This window comes from Agelaius tricolor, unplaced genomic scaffold (assembly GCF_023055355.1).
Source record: "Agelaius tricolor isolate 1412-34295 unplaced genomic scaffold, bAgeTri1.0.p SCAF_16, whole genome shotgun sequence".
NCBI lineage: Eukaryota > Metazoa > Chordata > Aves > Passeriformes > Icteridae > Agelaius > Agelaius tricolor.
The window spans coordinates 13,328,261-13,349,131 of NW_027269276.1; the positions used below are offsets into that span (position 1 = coordinate 13,328,261).

The following is a 20,871-nucleotide window of genomic DNA, read 5'->3' on the forward strand; positions in this document are numbered from 1 at the left end:
ATGGTTATGTTTTAAAAGTTTAAATGCATAATAAAAGACACATATGTGGAAATGTCAAGTATCGCAACTGGTTCCAGTTGAACTTTTATCTTTTCTAACACCACATATCAGAACATTATTCAAAATATATAATTTGCATGGAAGATCACCAACCAGATTAAAAACACTACAGATTTCCCTGGGTTCCAACACAGATGCATTCAGAAGTCCCTTGGTAACACAGACATCCAGTTTTGTACTTGATGACCTGTTTTAAACTGCATAAAATAAAGCATCACATTGAGTAACCTTGCATGTGTAAAAGCATGAAGACATCAGACTGGTTAACCAAAGCACTATTTAATGGTTTCACTAAAATTTTTAAAGAACAAAGGAATAATGGAACTTATTCTTCTCAGCTTTTTCACGTATTGTGGTATTTGAAGTTCTCCAAGAGGCAGATCTCAAAGAGCTGTGAGCACATAAACTGTTCCACTTTTCTGTTTTAAAAATCTTCTACACGTGCATGGATGACAACGAAGATGCAGTCCAAAATTTAAATTCTACATCTCTTTGGAGCTTGAAGGAACTTTTGAGGCTGTTGAGATCTGTTTTATGTAGAGGTTTCAATAGTAAGCTGGATGGTCTCTAGGTTTTAATACTGTTAGTCTTACTTAGCAGCTGAGCTCAGTGAACTTAAGAGGACAGAGGAAACTTCCGTTGCAGGCTGATGGGCCAGAAAAAAATCTGTATAGTCTGGAAAGGTTAGCACATCATATCACAATAGACAGGTACAAAAAAATGTTTATGCATAGGCACTTGCTCATTTAATTCTAAAATAAAATGAACAAACAAACCAACCAAAACCCAAGAAAAATCCTCGGTGAAACATAGGTCTAAAATTCACAATAATGGCGTTACTTATTTTTTGGGAACTGTCACTAAATCTTTTTTAAAAATAGGAGAAGGCTATGCCCAAAGTTTCAAGCTGAGCATAAAATTATACACAAAGACAATTTTTTTGTTGCAAATATTTACTCAAAAAGTAATAATTTACAGCAGTACTTTAACAGCTGTTCAAAACATTTAACATTCATTAAAAACAAAACTGTAAGTCAAAAGCACATTCTGAATGTTTCAAATGGAGCAGTGAAATCAAAGGAGCAAGCTACTGTTACCATATGCATTCCTAAATCTAGCTAACTAGAAGACAAAAAAAAAACCCCAAAACCAAAAAACCAAACTAAAACCAGCAGCCATCTTTCTGTACATAACTTAGACTACAAAAAGTCCTGAAATTGAACTGTACAATACTACTTTATATGCCCTTGTGTCCTATTTTTAAGTTTGCCAGTAGCAGCTGCAAAATGGCAAAATGCATGCCAGGTGGTGTTTCCAGTTTGGAGCTTTCCTTATTTTGGCTTAAAACCATTTTTACATCAAACCATACTTTGGTGTGACTTACAGACCATTCCTATGGGTCTATGGCTAAGAGGAATTAAACCAATGGTAAAAGCCTAAGAGCTACAGTACTTTCAGCATTGTGTCCTACTTCATACAGCTATGTTTGGTAGTTCTGCACAGCCTGCACAGTGAAAACTCCACAAATATATTTTTTTATTGTAATAATTTCACTTTCACTGAAAGTTTATTAAGGTAAGTTTACAGCCTGGCAGGATTACACCTGTACAGAGGTGCACAAATTCATATACTTCTGTTTACGTGCTTTTACAGACAGGAATGTGACACCAAGTTCCAAGGTTTATATTTACGTAAACTATCAGCAGACCAATAACCTCCATTATAAGTGTGCTCCATATCAGCATCAGAAGTGAATTCCTACTCAATCCCCTGTTCAGTGATATTCACACTAAAGAATTTAGAAAAATACTTTCTGGGCGAACAAATCACCTTATCCTGGGCTAGGTAACTATAAAAAAATTAGAATTTATACCTCTTTTCAAGTATCAATCTAATAATATATCACATCCAAGAGACAGGAAGATATATTTTAACATGTTACCTTTTTGAAGCTTAATGAGTTCAGTCATACATACACATACATGCTACCTCCATATGCAAACTTCCCTTTGGTGTCCCTTTCTCTTCTCCTCCCTTTCAAAATTTTTAGTCTTTAGCATCCGTGAGCACACTCATCAGGAATGGTCCATGGTGTTCTTACCACAGTTTAAAACAAACAATAAAATTCACACAATTTCAGCTTGCTTCATTCTCATCTGTCTTGTTTGCAGTAGTTTCCATTCTGCTGGGATTGCTTTCTCTAGAAGTCTCATCTGTTTGTTCAGCCAGCTGTCCGGCCTTCTTTGACGAAGGTGCGACATTACCTTTTTGGAGAATTTCAGTAGCCTCATGCTCTAGTACTTCTGATGGAGTTAAAGGCTCCAAATGAATACTGCCTTGTTCACTGATGTCTGAACTCACAGATTCAGGCTCATCCCTCTTTCTCAGGAACTGCTCAAAGCTGACATCTTCCCCCAGGCTCAGCTTTAAGTCCCTGACGTTCTTGGCTGAAAGTGCAGTTCCATCCCAGCTACTCGCTTTCGTCTGCTCATTCGGGACAGCATCAGCTGAACTTTGGCACATTTTCATCTCACTTTCATCAGGAATACATTTTTGTTTCTCATCTACTAACTGTTTGCTATTAGCTGAATCACAGTATGCTCTTTTTTCATGCAAAGAATTCTTTGAGCAGTTGCCAGGGAGCTGCAAACGACGGACATTTTCTGTATTTGACAGTGACGAGTCTTCCCTCTTTTCAACGGATGCAACTTTTTTAGTTTGATTTCTACTGCATTCTTTTGTTTCATCTGAAGAGTCATGCTCTTGTTTGCTGAAAAAACCAAAGAAGTTATTTTTAGATATGATTTTTATAATTTTAGGTTATAAATGAAAAAAAGCTATGCTTGGCTATACTCTGCAAAGTGACACTTGGAGGGGTTTTAAAGATTTCCTCTTTGGGATTTGTCATGAGGATTCACAGCAAGAAAGGCAGAATTTAACTAACAGCTGCATTTTTCTCATCTATTTACAAACTCAGCTTTGTATTTAGCAGTCAATTAATACTCTAGTTCTTGCATTTCAGTTGCAGAAAGGAAGGCTGCCTTTGTGTGACACATGGAATTTCCCAAAATAACACCTGTAGTAGCTCCTCTACCTGCACAGCCTTTTTGACACAGATGCAGATAAAATTGCTTAATACCTTTATACCATCAACTGACTCTGCAATACTCATGAGAATAAAGCTAACAGCTGGAAATCTAAATTAATAAATCCAAAATTTATTTGAGCAATCACAATCTGCATTCACTGAAAAAGTAAATCTGTGAAGCAGCATTTTCAGTCACCTTTCAGAGTAAAACTGTGTGTTTATAAAGAGGAAACACAGAGAAGTTAAATTTTTTCTGTAAAGATTAAATCTGGTAAAAGTGGCGTAATTTTTAATCAATCCAAAGTTTTTCAGAATGATAAGCAGATTGAATTACCTAAAATGATGATGGTGACAAACAAAAGAAAGTGGTGGGGAGAGGAAAGGAAAAGCTGGAAGAACAGGAATTTGTCTGATTTCAGATATAAATTCTGTATACAAAGTGAAATTAAGCTAATTCTCCCAAAGGATCTTTTAAAATTTAAATTGAAGGTAACAATCAGAAGAGTAATATGCAGAGAAAAGCTGTGAGAAACACAATATCACCACTTGGCTCATTAATCAAAATACATTTTCATTTTACTTCTTTAAGTGGTTTTAAACATTTTTTGGCTCAAGCCACTCAAATTCTGTAAGCAACACACAGTTCAGAACTCTTAAAAAGAATAACCAATTCCTTGCTACTATGTTTCAAGCTGAAAACCTATATATGTTCTAATTATCCTTTGAATTTTAATTTTTACTAATTTAAAACAATTCCAGTGATTCAATTATAAGTGACATTGAGTTCTACAAAAATGGCTGTTCTGCAAAAGGAGCTACAACCATTCAGAAATCTTTTTTTCAAGTTTTACTTTTATTTAAATAAACTAATCCAAGAATATTCCATTTCCTCCTTCTACTCTAGGTCAGAGGAATAATTTGAGCAGGAATAAGAGACTGTTGGGACACCCTTCAATGGTGAAATTTTGGTGGTCACTGGGGTACTCATAGGAATCTTTTCATCCTGTTACACTGACTTTCCATTTGTTGTAAGGAATGAACTCAAGAGATAGGCCAAACTCTTTACCAAATTACATCCTGTATTTGCTACTTTTGTCAAACAGAAATGTTAGGGTTTGGGGGTTTTTCTCATTTAGTGGAGTAGCTAAAGAGTAGATGAATTTCTCGAATTCAGAATTTATCCAAGTTCTTCTCTCTCAAACATCTAGAAAGAAAAGGGTAAAAAAAGTAATATTGGAAGGAAAAATCAAGACTAAGTTTCAGTACAAAAATGTCAGTTAACATCAAAGCAGCTTCTGCTGTTCTGTGTTCTCCATCTTTTCCAAATGTAAGGGCTACAAGTGTGGGGTTTGGGTTTTGTAATGTTTTTACCTGGGGTTTAGACAGAGGATGTAGCATTTTTTGTTTTACTTTTTAAATAAAACCCAGTATTATGGAACACAATTCTATGGAGAAAAAAAGCAAATTTGACAGCCATCTTCTATAATGCTGAAAACCAATATGGGACAAAAAAGAAAAACAAGGAGAAAACACACCTGAAGTGATAATGGAATCTATGGAAAAGGTGTGTTTGTGTAAGAGAATTGTTCTTAACACTTCTGAATGCAAATGAAAGGTCTTGTCATTTCTACAAAATCATTGCTTCTGTTAAAGAAACTCACCAAACCCTTTGTACTTTGTAAGGCTGGCAAGCAGTGCTACAAGACAAATTTTTCCTAGCTTTGAGGACTTCTCTCACTCTCTTACCATCTGGGATTTCTGTAACAAGAGTGCCCTTTCTGAAGGACAACAAAAAGACAACCTCTGAAAAAAAAATCTGTAAAATCAGAATCCAAAGATGATATTTCTAAAAAAACCCACTAAGAATATGTACTGTGAGATCACTTAGATTCTGAGAGGCTCCCAAAAATTACAGTTCAGAGTCAATATTAACCAGATCTCACAGTGACCAATTTCCAGGTTCCCTGAATATGAAGATATATAAGGAAAGGAAAGCATTCCTTTATGGAGGTTGGCATTCAAGAGTCAGCCACAGGGACTGAGTATAAATTACAAACTGACTATGAACTACAAACTGCACATCCCTGCTGAGGCAGCCCCACTAAGGTGTGCCTCTGACAGCCCAGCTTTCTGCAGGAAGACACAGAAAGCTGGATTCTTATACCATGCAGAACCTCTGAACACCGTGACCAGTAATTGATGTAGAGTTAAAAAAGAATTGTCTTGGATCTTCACACTACATACAAAGGTCAGAGATACTCTTAGACTATGTGTAGGACAGACAGGACATGACCCCCAGCTTAGCTTCTTTCTCTCTAATGGAGATTTTGGTGTGGATCATGAATTAAGATTCAATGTTTTAAAGTACTGTATGGTTGAAATAGAGATAAGTAATCTGAAACTTATTTTTTAAAGTTAATACTTATGCTGAGCTTAAGCATACTTCACTTCAGAATTTTGAAGTGTTTTATTGGGTGTACAGGAATTATAAGATAAACTTGTTTCATGTGAACTCTTTCAGTTATCTTCCTCAGGAAAACCAGGAACCAACAGTCTGAAGATACTGAGCATTACTTTTATTCTAATTCTACCTGAGGAATGATCTCCATAGCAGAAAGGTCTTATAAACTATGATTGAAGTATTTTAAGATCTGAAATGCTAAATTAAGTGCATAAAGCTACCTGACAAAAACATTCTCCAATATAAGCTCAGTTTTCTCTTATTTGTCTACCATAACTACAGCTCTGTTCTGGATATTTGGGTTAACTTCAGGAGAACTGTAAAACATTGCAGCTGACCTCCAACTACTACATGAGGGGATGCTTCCTGCAAAATACCTTTACAGGCACAGTCCATACATTAGATGAGCTATAAATTATTTAGGCTTATTGACTTTGAAAACCACATTAATTAAACAGCTTATCACAACATCACCAAAATTGATTTTCTGTGTTTCTGTAAGAAAATGTTATCGCAGAGATAGCAAGAAGTATCTCCTACAAACTTGTTAAGTCATCAGTTCTAACAAAATCTAACCTTTCAAAGGTTTCTTACAGAAAAAAAGAAAAAGCAAACAAACCCCTCAAAACTGCTTATGCCTAAATCTTCTTTGTTGATGTTGCATTAAAGGCAAATTTAATCTGCTGAAGTGTGGTGCTGCCTCTATTATATTTAGATAATGTTATTAATCATAAATTAAATTATTCACAACCTCAGCGAGTTGTCTACAGGGTTGTCTACAGGGTGCAAAGTATTTGACATAAAAAACAGCTTTACCACTAAAATTTTATGAAAACTGTATACTAATATTAGATTGATCAACCACATGTATTTTCCTAAATCCAAAAAAGCAGCCTAACCCCAGACCTTTTAAAGAATTTAAGCACATAGTATCTGCACACCATGGATACTTTCTAACATTAATGTTCTAGCAGCTAACCAGCATCTGAACCTGTAGCATAAACAATCACATATTGGTATTTATTACATCCTAATCTGCAACAATAGATGGCAAAATTATCTACAAAAAAGGATTGGTTTCAATAGCACTGTAAAAATACTCTTCTGATTACCAGAGAAATAATCAGGATAAATCAAATGAGAACAAAAGTTTTGGGTCAGGGCTTTAAATACTCTGAAGTATTTAATCAAGGGAAGCCACACCAGTATAAGATGATGCAATGCCAAATATTTAGCTTTACTACTTTAATGATTTATATGCAAGAACTTAAAACAAATATGTAGGAAATACCATTTGTCATAAAACAGTCACTCCTGTTAGACTCACTAACTTACACATGAATAGATCAGATATTGCAAATCCAAGGACAAAACATACTGTTCTTCTTGTCTCGATAAATTAAAGTTTTGCCACTAACTTAAAATGTGTGTGAATTGGATCCAATATCTATAGATTATTTTAAATCCATTATAAACGTTATTTTACATTATCAAATTTGAGAGGATTTTGTGTTCACATTTTATATCTTATAGAGGAGATTGCAACTGGCTCATTTATGTTGGTTTGGAAATGAGCAGAGTTTGTAACATTTTCTTGTAACCCCATCTTTGTTATTTTGGTTTACTTTGGATTCATGATGTATACTCTCAACCTCAATTTTGTTTAGGTATAGGTTTAGAAAGCAGTTCCTTCTAATTTGTGATTGGCAGAAGTTGCATCAATAGACACTAAACCAGAGAAAATTACCACCTTGTGATGATCCCAACACTTTATGACACAAGAAATCTTAAATTCCATAGATCTCAACCATCAACAAAGGCAATGTTTTCTCACATCTGTGAAGTCACAGTGCTTCTGGAAAGAACATTATGAAAATAAACCAAAGATTGTGACCACCTCCAGGAAGTACAGCCTGCTGGTCCAAAAGTTTTGAGCAACTCTGAAACCTTTCCAGAACTCTCCAAAAATTCTTCACTCTACATGAACTTCTAGTCAAGAACAATGAAAAAATGCCCTTTAATTGTCATTCCTTAAAAAAATTGCCCATAAAAAAGGAGCAGCTGAGCACAAAATTTAACCTTGAGATAGCAAACAGAATGGATCAGCCATAAAACCAAAGGGACTCAGAGTGAAAGTCAAGTAAGAACATTAATTTAGACACCTTGAAGTCTACATTCAGTTTGATCTGAGACTTTATTTGACAGATGAAGAGACACCTAGGACTAATGGAGGAGATCTGGAGTCAGTACCAAAAGCTAGACTCTAAAATGCAGTTAGGCACAAATAGGAGTATCCTCATTTCTGAAATTCAGTCTCATTGCTTGTCCTGCTCTCACACAATGAATTGTATATTTTTGCACACATGCACAAAGCTCAAATCATGAGCCACCCTCTTCCCAGCAATCTCTCATGTTTTCTTACAACCCAAGGCTCACTGGGTAAGCAGAATGAACTCAGCTGGAATCTTCTGTCGAACATTTCTTTTTTGTCCACACCTAAACAAAAGTAACTTTTTCTGGGATGACTCTAGCTTCAAGGATTTCTAGAAATCAACTGTAAGTGGCTCAAGGTATTTTCCACACTCAGCTGAATCATACACAGCATTAAAAAATTAAATTTATTTACACCGAAAAAAAATGGAAAGGTCATTGGGTTTGGGATTTTTAGGTGTTGGCCTTTTTTTTAAATTAATCCCACCTTCTTGCAAAAATTCCCTCTTTTGACAGATGTAACTTTAAATGCCACGGCTACATTTAACAGAATAACAGAAACAAACATTTACTTTGTATGACTTTTCAAACAAAGATAAAACATAATTGGCTAGTCAAGCAGTGACACTCAATGTCCTAAAAATAAAAAAAGATAGGTTAAACTACATACAAATGAAATCTTAATTCTTTGACCATAAGCTAAATTGGTTATATCATGCATATTCATGCTCTGCCCCTTGCAGATATGGTCCAATATGTTGCATTATTCATGTTAATTGCTGGGATCATCAGAGAGATTTGATACTAAGGCAGGTTTATTTTAATGATTTAGAACTGCTTTTATGAGTTTTCAACATGAGTAACTTTTCCAAGATCCTCACACAAATGGAAACAGGATGTCACAAGGCCAATTGATTCTACATGAACCATTTCCACAAATCTCTCATATCTCTAAGTACCCTAAGAAATGTTTAAAATGCAAGTTTGAAACTTAAATTTCTGTAGCAAATCTGCAAAAGAACTGAAGGACAATATTCCAAATAAGCATTTAAAAGATGTAGAATTCACATAACTTCAAATCCAAGTGTCTATCTAGTGTCACCTCTGGGAAATTCTTAGAGAATGTTTCTGAAAGCCACAAAACCCTGCAATCACATTCCATTCTTCTTGTTGTCAGAAACCTGAATGAAAGTGAAATAGGAATTCAATTTCCTCTGAAATGAACAGCATGCTCACAATGAAAACACAAACCCACTATGCTTTTCTGAATGCTGCTGTGTCAAAACAGAATTAAGTCCTGCAAGAAAAACCCGTAGTTGGTAAGTGATGCTTGAAGCTGAACAGCAGCATTCAAGATGGAACACAGCTTCTGTCAGAAGGAAAAAAGTTGCAAAAAGAGCAAGACTTTAGAGTACTGAATAAGTGTGCAAATGCTCACTCACAAAATATGTGGAAGAGACCATGGATGACAGGATCCTTGCCATTATTAGCAATACTAAACAGCTGCAGGAGCTCACTATCACCAGACCTGTGATTGAGTACTAAAAGTCAAGAGGACAAAAAAAACTGGTCAAAATGAATTAATTTTAAAGAATTTGATTATCCAGGAAAAGGAAGTGCTGCAAATCAAGAACAGCTTGCATTCACCAACACCAAACTCTTACAACTAGGAAGCTGTATCAGTGACTGATCCTTAAGTGAGGTCAGCTTTATCTATTATGCTGTTCTCAGGCTAGGAAATGAGAGATTCAAAACATATCCACTGTAAACAGGAGGCTGAGTTTGGAGGAATATTACAAGTTCACCATTGCAAAAGCAAAGCTCATCGAATATCCTGATGGATAAACTTGCCATAGATAATCTAGAACTGAAGATGAAATCAGAAGCAGTAAAATCAAAAGCAGCAAATGTCCCAGCAGCTTGAGCAGAGCATCCTTGAAGATGAGAGACGATCCCAAAAGAACAAGGTGTGAAATCAACTGGAACTGTAGCTGCTCCACCCTCAGAATCAAGGCTCAATAAATGTATGTACTTCCATTACATGCTTTCCTCCTCTCACAGTATTTTGGAACAAAAAGAAGCTTAGCTACCAGAGAGCAAAGCAGCTAATAAATTCCTTTGGCCAAGACTCAGTTTACGTAGTTACATGCAACAGAAGACATGGAAAGCATATTTTGCCACTATATATCACAAAGTCACTGGCAGAAAAAAATGTAACTTACATGAATATTAAATTGATCAGGACTTGTATGCTTTAGTGAACACCCAAAAAACAACAAAGCCTTTTAGTTTCAGAAGGTGGGATCAAGTTCAGAACAAAATGGGCTTTGATGTCAGCACATATGCATCAGCATTTACTCACTACTCTAGCTTGGGATGATACTGATAGACTGGAGCAGGGAAGAAATGCTGCACATGAGCAGCAAAGGAACACTGCACCATGTAAGTGACACTCTCTTCAATAGAGCACAGCCCCCAAAAAGCTGCCAATCAATGCTGTAAAGTAGAGAACATTATCAAAAAGGGCCTTTGACTACAGTATTTGGAGAAAAGACCAGACCCGCTGCCTAAAAGATGCAAGAAGAGAATACCACAGCTTCAATGCATGAAGAGAAAGGAAAAGGTCTGGTCAGATCCTTGTTTGCTTACATACCAAAATAATCCCAAGCTGGACTGGGTTCAATTTTCTGGTCCACAATGATGTATCAGTGAGCCAAGGCAGTATAGGATACCTGCTCACTTTCAACTGCCCTGCAACAAAAATGTCTGCTGTCAGTTCATTTAAAAATATGTTAATGGTTGTGCAAAGCAGAGAGTTGAGCAATTAGAAGAGTACTTGCATAGTTATTAAATCTTACTTCCTCAGCACAAGGTGGATCACCAAATAAACAAAGAGACTTATGTAGAGTAAAAATTTAAAAAACAAATTCTGCTGGAACACCCCCAGCTAGGTTATCTGTATTACTAATGGCAGGATTCTGGTCCAAAGACAGGCTCTGTAACAGTACACAGAGTTCATGGAACATGTCTGATCATTAGCAATAAAGATGAGTTTTAAAACACATACAGACAATCCAATATATAATAAAAGACACCCAAAGACACCATCTGAGAGATGCAAGAGAAGATCCAGAAGTGTTCAAGATCGTTAATTGAGTCATTGTTTCCAATGATGAAGTGATTCTGAAGAGTCCCATAAACAAGTCATTGAAATTACAGGTCAAAGAATTGGAAGAAAGATTCAGAGATCACTGAGAAACTATACAGCAGAAGTTATGAATATTGTCTGCAAGTTCCTCTTCTTCCAAAGCAGCCAAAAAGTACCACTAAGAACCAGTCCACAAAAAGATGAACTTTTTTTTTGTACTCTGTACAGCAAATTACGAATTAAAATATCTGCTACAGAGGTACACTCTTCAGTTTAGCAATGATACATTCTTGTCCTAAGTATCAGAGAACTAGCATATGGAACAGGACAAGATTCATTGAAATTAATGAAGCCTATGAGCCTGACAGTTTCAAAAAGCACCATCACTGATTTTCTATCACTTCTTGTGGTACCAGCAACTAATTTTATGTTGGCATCAGAACTCTCAAAAATAATGGCTATCTGCATCTGTCCTACTCTAACATCTTGCAGAAACAAACCTGCATAAACTCTTGACTTCACTTCAAACCTTTCCAGTGCTCATCCATCTGCTTCTGAGCAATAGATAGATATATCCATACAGCCAACATTCTTACATATTTCCATATGTCTCTGCAACGTATTCAAGAAAAAAGGTCCTTTTGCAGTACTGGAGACAGCCTGCCACAGCTGGATTAGTGTATCAGTATATCTATAACCTTTCCTTCCATACACTTCAGCAGGCATTAATTCCCAACACCTAATGCCAGCTCCAAATACAAAAGCTAACATTTCCACAAGTATCATAGCTCAACACTTGATTTTGTCATTGTTTGAGTTTCACTCAAAGCTAAACTACTAGAGGATCTCCTCTTACTAGCCACTTTATGGAAACTAAGAAAGAAAATACTTAATAAATATTAAATAATCTATTTGGGGAATCTTGAAAACTCACTGAAAGCTGATTTATGCTTAGAGGCCGAGGAATTTATCACTCTGTTGGAAGAGTTCTCACCATGCATGAGACCATCTAAACTCCTGTTAGAATCCTGCTAAAGGCTAGATGGGTTATCAGGGTTAAACCATTTTGTTCTTTTAAAATATTTCTTTGCAATTTAACTGACTTTTTTTTATTCTGTATTCTGAAAATGATATGAAGAAAACACAAATGTTTGATTTAACTGACACACCTCTAAACCTTGAATTAAGGCATAAACTACCCTATAAAGCCTCAGAAGCTGTTCCAGGATGATCAGGGAGAGCTTGGCATGTCTGATTCTTCTAAGGTTTAAAAAAACCCCAAACTAACACAATCTGAAATACCACCTCCACAATACTGCAGGTTCTTCTTCCAATTCTTAAAAAACCCTGATTAATACATACTAATTCCTCTTTGAAAGTCAGAATAAAAAAGCTAATACAAAGCAGTATGCCTTGGTCACATGAAGAACATATTTTTTAATAATTTCTAAATATTTTTAAAATATTAAGACTGAATTTGTCCTACTTCAGTAAAGGAGATTCCTTTTTGTGTTCATATTACATAAAGAACACAAACCACTAATTTTATAAAGCTAGTATTAAGTAGAAGTAACAATCTCATTGTATATAGACAGGTTAGAATTGAGAAGTTCCAACATTGCAACAATTATTTATCTTTCTTCAAACTGATTTTATTTTAGCTGCAATAGGTACTTGCTTTATCTCTTCATTCTTGTAGTTGTGGACATGGTAAGATGAAAAAGCACTAGGTACAGTAAAGGCATGTGTTCATCCACACATTTCAAATTCAATGGAATTCAAAAGAAACCCAAGTTCAAAGTGTAAGTTTTGGTCATCTATCACTAAATTAATAGAGAAAAAAAACCATTAAGCAGTAAAATAAAACTTACTGAGACACTTGTGCAGCAGTTGCATTATCTGTGGAAACTGAAAACAAAAACAAAGGATTGAATTAAGAATATTTTAAAATGTGGAAATACAGAAGCACTCACTGTTAAATGCACGCACAGAAAGAATGCAATTGAAAATAAGATTGTGATAACACAAGAGACATCCACATGGAAGTGTTTATATTCTGTATAAAAAAGTACCACCTGTACTCACCTTCCTCTACAATAACTTGACATGTATGAGTCTGGTTCTCACTCAGATGTGTGGCCATGTTATCCAAACCAGAAACATCAGCCAGGAAATCACAGTTGAGACACACTACAGTCACACCTCTAGGAAATAAAAATCAAAAAGGACACGCTATTACAAAATGGTCATAGAAACACTTTTCTTAACTCACAGCAACTGGACAGACTATTAAAAAAATCAACTTTAGATGAGATGATTCACAAAAACATAATCTTACTTTTTCTACTGCAACTAGTATCAGGAAATTCCCATCAATGAGCAGGGCATCTCCATGCTGGATATAGTACAAAGAACATGACTTTAGACAGAAATTTATCTGTAGAGTATGAGTTTCTCTGATTGGATGATTCTCTGATTTCTCTGATTCTTTCCCTGACCCCCTCCCCAATTTGCATCTTATGAATAATCAAAAAATAATAATTAAAAATTAAAACTGCTCAGAATTAAGTTCATAAATGTGGACAAATAAGTATTTGTCACTGACCAGATCACTGCTGCTGGAAAACCTAATGGTTTCATTTCTCTGCTCTAAATTGTGGAAATTCAAGAGGTTACAAAACCTAAGTTAGCAATCCAACATCAGAAAGTAAAACCATACTGATCTGTAAGTGAAAAAAGCTGAATTACCGTAGCTGTTCTGAATGCTTCTTAAAGATCCAAAACCTTTTACTTGGGCGAGCACTGTGAAAGCTGAATGAATATATGAAAACATTACCACTCAGACTGGTTTTAATGAATATATTACTCTGCATAACCCCTTCAACAGTCATGGCACTGCAATTTGCTTAGGCCAAAACACGAAAATAGAAGCCTAAGGTACTGACCTGCATTATTCTGAAACATTAAATGTTTAAAGCTTACAAACCTGGGAATCTCAGCTCTAGTTTAAAACATTGGCTCCCCTGTAAATGAGCTTGGGAGGTGAAAAGCTAAACTTTACTGGCACCATCAACAATTCCATTTTCGAAGAACCATAGCTATAGAATGCACCACAAAAGAGCCAGAACTTGGCTGAACTTGTGCTTCATCAAGAGATGGCTTTCAATGAGACATGAAATTTTCAGATAACAATAGATTACACACATAAAAGCATGCAAACTATTTCAGCCTAGGACTTTTATGAGCATTGAAATTGGTATGAATAGGTCAATATCAAGTGTATCTAAAAACTTAGATCACAGATTCAAGAATCCTAGAGTTCACAAATGCGAAGGCATTTCCTATGTACGTGAATTAAAAAAAAAAAAATCACATTCACTATTTTCCACAATACAGTGGGCTTCTTCAGGGCACAGGATTTTAAAATTTTGTTTTACTGTCACTGCTACGTGATCTGTATCTAATTATTGTATAGTATAATTCTATGGCTCTAAAACCCTGCATTTGTTTTCTTAACAGGCTTTTTTACAGCTGTCATCACTAATACCCTACACTGCCCCACCACTGCTAACAAAATGAGATGTTATTTCTATGGATGACCAGAACTAGGCTAAGGAAAAGTATCCACTTGAGTTTGCTATTTGAGACATCCTTCAAATCTGAGCACAGACTTCACTAGCGATAGCTGTGGCCTGTATGCATTCAGCACTTGTAAAATCAAATGAGCCATTCAATCTGAAACCCAGAAAACATCCCATAATTAGTCATTATTTGCCAAGTCAGGCTGAAGTGATTATGGAAGGTACCACAGAAATTCTGAAGCAAAGGTATAATACTGCCTGCACCATTGGATTTTTAAAGCAAAACAAGAATGTGGAGTTTAAGCCTTTGCTAAAAAGTAAAAAAATCCAAGCTCACGCATTTCCCTGCCAGTCTGAGGACCCAGTTCAAAATTCACCTAACAAACACTTCACCCCTTACATGAACTTAGGAAGTATTTACTAAGCCAGTAAAACCTTGGAAGAGTTCTTACCTCATCATGTGATTGACATAGGCTTTGCTACAGCTGGTGTTGTATCTGCATAAACTACAGTGGACGTAAGCAGGAAAGTGGCTTGCAAAATCTCTTATTTCTGAGAAACACTCAATGCATTTGTGAGTTCCCACATGATACCTGACATGAAAAAGTCATCAGTTAATAGCAACACTTTCAGAAGAGTTAACTACTTCAAACTTTTGTTTTAAATAACTAGTAAGCTTGCCTATACTAGGGAAAAATGGGGAACTTAAAAATGCATCAGTTAAATACTTAAAAGTTACACGAGCAGAAAGGAAGAAAACTTTGCTTTTACTTGAACTATGATTTAATTATGATTGTAATAAAAAAGTGAAAGTTAATGTACACATCCACTATTGGCCACTCCTGGAAACAAGAGATAATGCAGTGGATGAGAACCTCCAAGTTCAGCTGCTGCTGTTGCCTCCAAGTACTTGAGAAATATTTTCAACAATGATTTGCATCCATCACAATGCACAGAAAAAGCCTTTGGCTTTTCTATCACCCCAATATTACCCACGAGGTTTGAAACATCTACAAAGCAAGAATATAATCCTGCTCTTCCCCCAGTTTTGCTGACTGTTTTTGGATCTCTCCCAGAGCTACACACTGAGAAAGTTAGAAAGTGGAGGGGTGGTGTCTTCCATCTCTGACAATAAAAAAAGCTAACTCATCATAACCAATGAAATTACACTCCAGTGTAATAAACAGTCCATAAAACACCCATGAAAACTGTCACATAAGGACAGCAAACCCCAATAAATTGTCAAGATAAGGACTTGCTTTTACTTCCTTGATTTTTTAAATTAGCTCCCCAAAATGCTCTATCTCCTAGGATAGACAGGATTTTATCTTTTAACTAATGGGTTCAAATTAATAAAATTAAAGGAAAGAAGAAAAATAGGAGAAGAAAAAGAAGAAAAAAGAGAAAAAAAAAAGAAAATAAAAAGAAAGGTTCCATGCAGAGAAAATTTCTAAATGTGACAGAGAAGTTTCCAGAACACTTGTTCTTCCATCATGAAGTAGTCTGTCACCACCAAGATCAGTGACTGCAGATTCAGAATTACAACCAAGGTACCAGTATGTAGGAAGTTTATGCATCTGCTTTCTCAGCAAACCTGAGGTACCCACACCTCCTGTATTACAGCACTAAATGAAAGACCATTAAACCATCAGTTATTAATGTTCAAAGTGTACTTAAAGACAATTTAATGCCAGCATTTTACCTTAGATTATGAAATGCTATATTTGTCGGTTCTTTTTTTCTTCTGCTGTTCGTCCACGCATTTTGTTTCCTCGATGTAGATTGTTTTGATTTTCCTCTTGATTTACTTGTATTAGATTTGTTATGATTTTTAGTGGTTGTGTTTTTAGCTTTAGGTGATAACTGAAACGTGGAACTGCTTGTACTAACAGAAGATGTAGCTGATGATCCTGACTGATGAGATCCCAAAGATGCTCGAATAGTCACCTACAAGGATGAAATTTTAAAATAATTGTTTAGATAGAAGCTCTCCAAGTTCCTACTTCTATTTGTCTCAAAGTTTAAGCCACTTTACAGCACAAATCATAGCATAAGAAACTCTCCTGATGAAAGATTACTTTGAAAACTACAAAACACTGAAAATACTGTTGGACTAGAGTTAACCTCTAACAGCCAACTGGACACTTAAAAGGTTCATTTTGGTCAAAATAATTAGTCATGATAAAACAAGTTTTCTTTCCAGAGCTGCAATTGGCTAGATCCTCCTTTCTAAAATGAAAAAAATGTAGCAGAAGTGTCAGGCCAATCAGCCCTACTAAGAAGAATGTCAAACCACTCCATCAGTGCCTGGATTTAACAAAAAGTCCTCATGATGAGCCAGTCCACTCCCTTCAGATATGTTTGTTTCTCATCCTAGAACTCCAAGGAGTAATTCTGGTTTCTGACCTCTTACCTGCCATTCTTGAACTCCTTTGTCATGCTCTCAAATGTGGTTTTGACTCAGAATAAGACTCCTAATTATACTTACCCATATTCCTAGTTTAGAAGCACCTTGTCTTCTAAATCTGGTTCCAGGTTTTTCAGTATTATCATTTCATCCTGTCAAGGTCTACTAACATGAATTTTAACATAATCCAAGCTTTTGTTAGGTCATGAAGACCCTGAAATCTTTAAAAGATTGAGGTATTGTCACAGAGTAAAGAATTGGTGCTTTACATTCCTTCTGCCAAGGAAGACCATCAACAGCAGCTGAAGTAATTTTCCCTTCCTGATTCTACAGCAAATGAACTGTGAAGATCTGATCAAAATGTTAACTTCTTCCTTGCAACTGAAAGGACATATATTCTGATACTCTACTAAAAAACTGTTGGAAAAAGCCCCAAAATCTACATGAAAATCCTAGTCTAAGTAGTTCCTTCTTGAGAAATGGGACTGACCTAAAGACAGCATAAGTGTTCTGAGGGGACCCAAGTTTTCCTCACATACCTTCAAATGCTGAAGCTAAAGAAGACCTGGTGAACCCAGTTTTAGGCATACATATTCTATGCAGAAGAAAGGAGAAAAGCATTTCTTTCCATTCTACTCTTTCCTCCACCAAGACCTTTTTTTTCCCTTTGCCCCCTCAAGTTTTCCTGCATGAACACTCACCTTTGTTCCAGGAGGCAAGCCTTCTAATTGCTTGGGTTTCCTAAATGTTCGGTGATGCTGAGTCTTGTGATCCATTTTCTCTTTGCATGTTAAAAATTGCAGTCTGCATTTAGTGCAACGGTATATTCCCTTTTTCTTTTAAAGACAAATGACAATCTATAGTAAGCATGGATGGCATGACAAAACTCTAGCCTAGGCTGTCTCAAGCAATGCTTATGCAGTTCCTAAAACATCAACTAAACAAACAAACTCCTAATACTACACAAAGATAAGACACCCTGTAGGAATTAGATATTTGTAAATGCAAGGCAGTGCAGTTACTAAGACAAGGATGAATCAGATTCCCAGTTACAGGACACTTCATTATCTTTTTCTTTATTTGAACTAGTGGCAGGTTTGCCAGTAACCTCAAGAAAAGCAGAATCAAATCACTAAAATGTAATGAAGAAACCAAATAGCAAGAAGATTGTTCCAAGGATATTCAGAGAGTACTTTAAACAGGAAGCTGCTATCACACAAAACCAAAACAATTCCCTTAAAGATTTCTGAAATTCTTCTAATGTATTCTTATTAACTACTCTTACCTAGTAACAAGCATAATAATCAGTCTCATTTGTTTTTTCAGAGGGAGATTCCCTAAATGTATTCAGCATTTTTCTAGCATTAAGGATGGAAAAGATCTGCTTACCTGATGCCTCATGTAATGATGCATATATGGTGCTCCAATTTTAATAACTTTGAGGCAAAATGGGCATAGCAAATGTTTTGTGTTTTCATGAACTGTTCTAAAATGTGTTTCTACATCTGAAAAAGCTGAGGATCTGTAGCTGCACACCTAAAATAAGAAGTTTGACTTTTTAGTTACGAGTTTACGGACAGTGAAGACAGGGGAGTGGTGTAATCTAAATACAAAAGTCACTCTGAGATACCTGGCAAACATACGGCATTTCACCTGGCTTATGATTGTCCTTCATATGTTGCAAAAGAACTTGCTCTGTGTCAAATGATAACTCACAGATTTTACAAATCGCTAGAAAAAGTGAAAAACAAGAAAAAAGTAAAAATCTTATAGGGGTCATATGTACATAAATTATAATACATATATATAAATATATACACACATACATTAAATGTATATATCATTAAAGGTGAAGAAATCTAATGATTATTCTACTCTTTACAAGAAATTCCCTGTACAGTTTCAGAAAGCCAGGAAGGCAAGGGCCTTAAACATCAGGTCTTAAAGGAAAGCTTTCAATTAAAAATAAATAAATAAACAAAAAATGTAAGGAAAAAACTCAAATGCTCTTTAAAATAATTTTTGATATATATATATATAGCTCTCAAACGAAAAAAAAAGTGCTCGGTTTCTGGTTTTTTTCATATTAAATCTCAAGATTATTGTTATCTAAGTACATCAGATTTATTCTGAAATTACAATCCAGAAAATAAAAATTGGGACATTTCTAAAAATTTGGTCTTAGAAGAAAATTCAACTCACTGGATGACTCGTAAGGCGTGTGTGTACTCTCGATGTGGCACTGCAGCTGGAACGGCGTGGGGAACTGTCGGTAACAGTGCTGGCACGTGGTGTGGCTTTCCCAGCTTTCATTGCTCTGCTTCTCAAGCTCCAAGTGATGTTTCATGTGGTTCATAAACCTTTAAATTATAGTGAACAGGTGCAAAAAACTACATTTGAATATTCCTTCTACATATCATATGCAAGATGTACAGGATTCTTTAGAAATTTTACTCTGTAGAGCTTCTGAATAAATAAAAAAATTAAGTAGTAAGTGTTTCCTCAAAAAAACAGGCAACAAACCTAAAGTTGACTAGAAATCTTGACTTTAAGGAACACACATTAAATCTAAAACATGTTCTAAGACTAAATCTATTACATTTCTCATGTTTGCTTAGACAAAATTCTTGCCTTGAAATATAGGGAAATAAGTAAAGACAACAAGAGCACATCAACTGTTCACACTTTATTCACACCAGCAATCTCAAAGCCCCATTCTGAAACACATGTAACTTGAGCTCAGCTGAAAAGTATTAAGTAGCAAAAATGTATCTGCAATTTGGACATGACAGCCTTATGTGGCAGGAGTTCCAGGAATGTTCCTTGTCTAAAGCATTTAGGCCTGACCTTGAATTATGAAGGACAGTTATCAAAAACGCCACTGTGCAGCCAACATTAAGAGTGGGAGAAACTGGTATGGTGCTATTTAAGTTACCAGCTTTTCCTCATTAATCTGTCCATCTGTCTGAACCTATTCTGGCTGAGAAGTCCAGGCACTCATGGCAGGACCAGCAGATCACTGTTACTGGTGGAGCAGCACAAGGACAAGTTACCTGCAAACCCACTACAGTTCAACTTCCAAAATTCCTGTTTTGAGTGCAATTTATTTCAGTACAGCCAGAGGAATTAAACTTAAGTCACACTCACAAAAGAAATGCAGACCTTGGAATTGGAAAAAATCAAATGAGCAAGGAGAATAGTCCCTTGAGCTCAAGCTCGTACTACCATGCAGTTGCTTAAAAAACAGAAACAAGAAAACCAGAAAAAGCCAACTGAGTCTCTCCAGTTTTCTAAGCAGACAAAAGAAACTGACACTGTTACTGCATAATGCCTTAACAGAAATTATTGCAATGGTATGTCCAACCACAAATCTTTTTAAGAAAGCAGGGGATTACCATGATGAATCACTTTCTGCTCTTCTGAACTTAAGTCAAAAAAGTTATACTTTAATTAGGATGGTAAGACGTATTTATTTTGTCCACTATAAATAAAGGTGCAAAATAATAATGGAATAAAAATTCTTAAGTTATAGAACTATGGAATAAAGCTACAAGGTTACAGTCAAAATTAATATGGTTAAAGTCAATGCTACAGAAATTAAAAAAAAAGCTTGTACATTTTTAATGATTTGCTGTGGAACACATAGGCACCGCAGCACCAATTGCTTACAATATAATGCTGAGTATAAAATAGTGCCTCTTTAATGATTAATAGCAAATGTCACTGTTTTAATTACAGAAAACTTGTTTTTTTCAATAATATGTGTCTAATGTTAGCATAAACCTGCTCGTTTTAACTTGCAGACTGTGCCCTTTGAAACAATAGTCCATTTTTCAATTTTACATTCTGCTACTTCAGCTTCCCTTGAAGAGTGCATGTGAAAAAGTTCAGTGACCTTAACTTCCAAAGGAACGA

At 35.6% G+C, this 20,871-nt stretch overlaps 1 protein-coding gene across 8 annotated transcripts in view; it reads right to left on the bottom strand.

Annotated features, from left to right (window-relative positions):
* Window positions 1–323: 323 nt before the first annotated feature.
* Window positions 324–20,871, bottom strand: part of ZNF280D (zinc finger protein 280D) — a 40,059-nt gene continuing 19,511 nt past the window's right edge. For 5 of the 8 annotated variants that reach the window (XM_071441597.1, XM_071441601.1, XM_071441596.1 and 2 more), the window contains 10 exons: window positions 19,159–19,316; window positions 18,587–18,687; window positions 18,346–18,492; window positions 17,658–17,792; window positions 16,252–16,496; window positions 15,002–15,142; window positions 13,717–13,779; window positions 13,054–13,172; window positions 12,840–12,876; window positions 324–2,830 (listed from right to left, as the gene is read on the bottom strand). In XM_071441597.1, the coding sequence (XP_071297698.1) occupies window positions 2,197–2,830; window positions 12,840–12,876; window positions 13,054–13,172; window positions 13,717–13,779; window positions 15,002–15,142; window positions 16,252–16,496; window positions 17,658–17,792; window positions 18,346–18,492; window positions 18,587–18,687; window positions 19,159–19,316 (1,780 nt within the window). In that variant the 3' untranslated portion in view covers window positions 324–2,196. Of the gene's footprint in view, window positions 2,831–10,473; window positions 10,572–12,839; window positions 12,877–13,053; window positions 13,173–13,716; window positions 13,780–15,001; window positions 15,143–16,251; window positions 16,497–17,657; window positions 17,793–18,345; window positions 18,493–18,586; window positions 18,688–19,158; window positions 19,317–20,871 lie in introns of all 8 variants that reach the window. The other 3 variants (XR_011681482.1, XM_071441600.1, XM_071441603.1) reach the window with 3 other exon arrangements.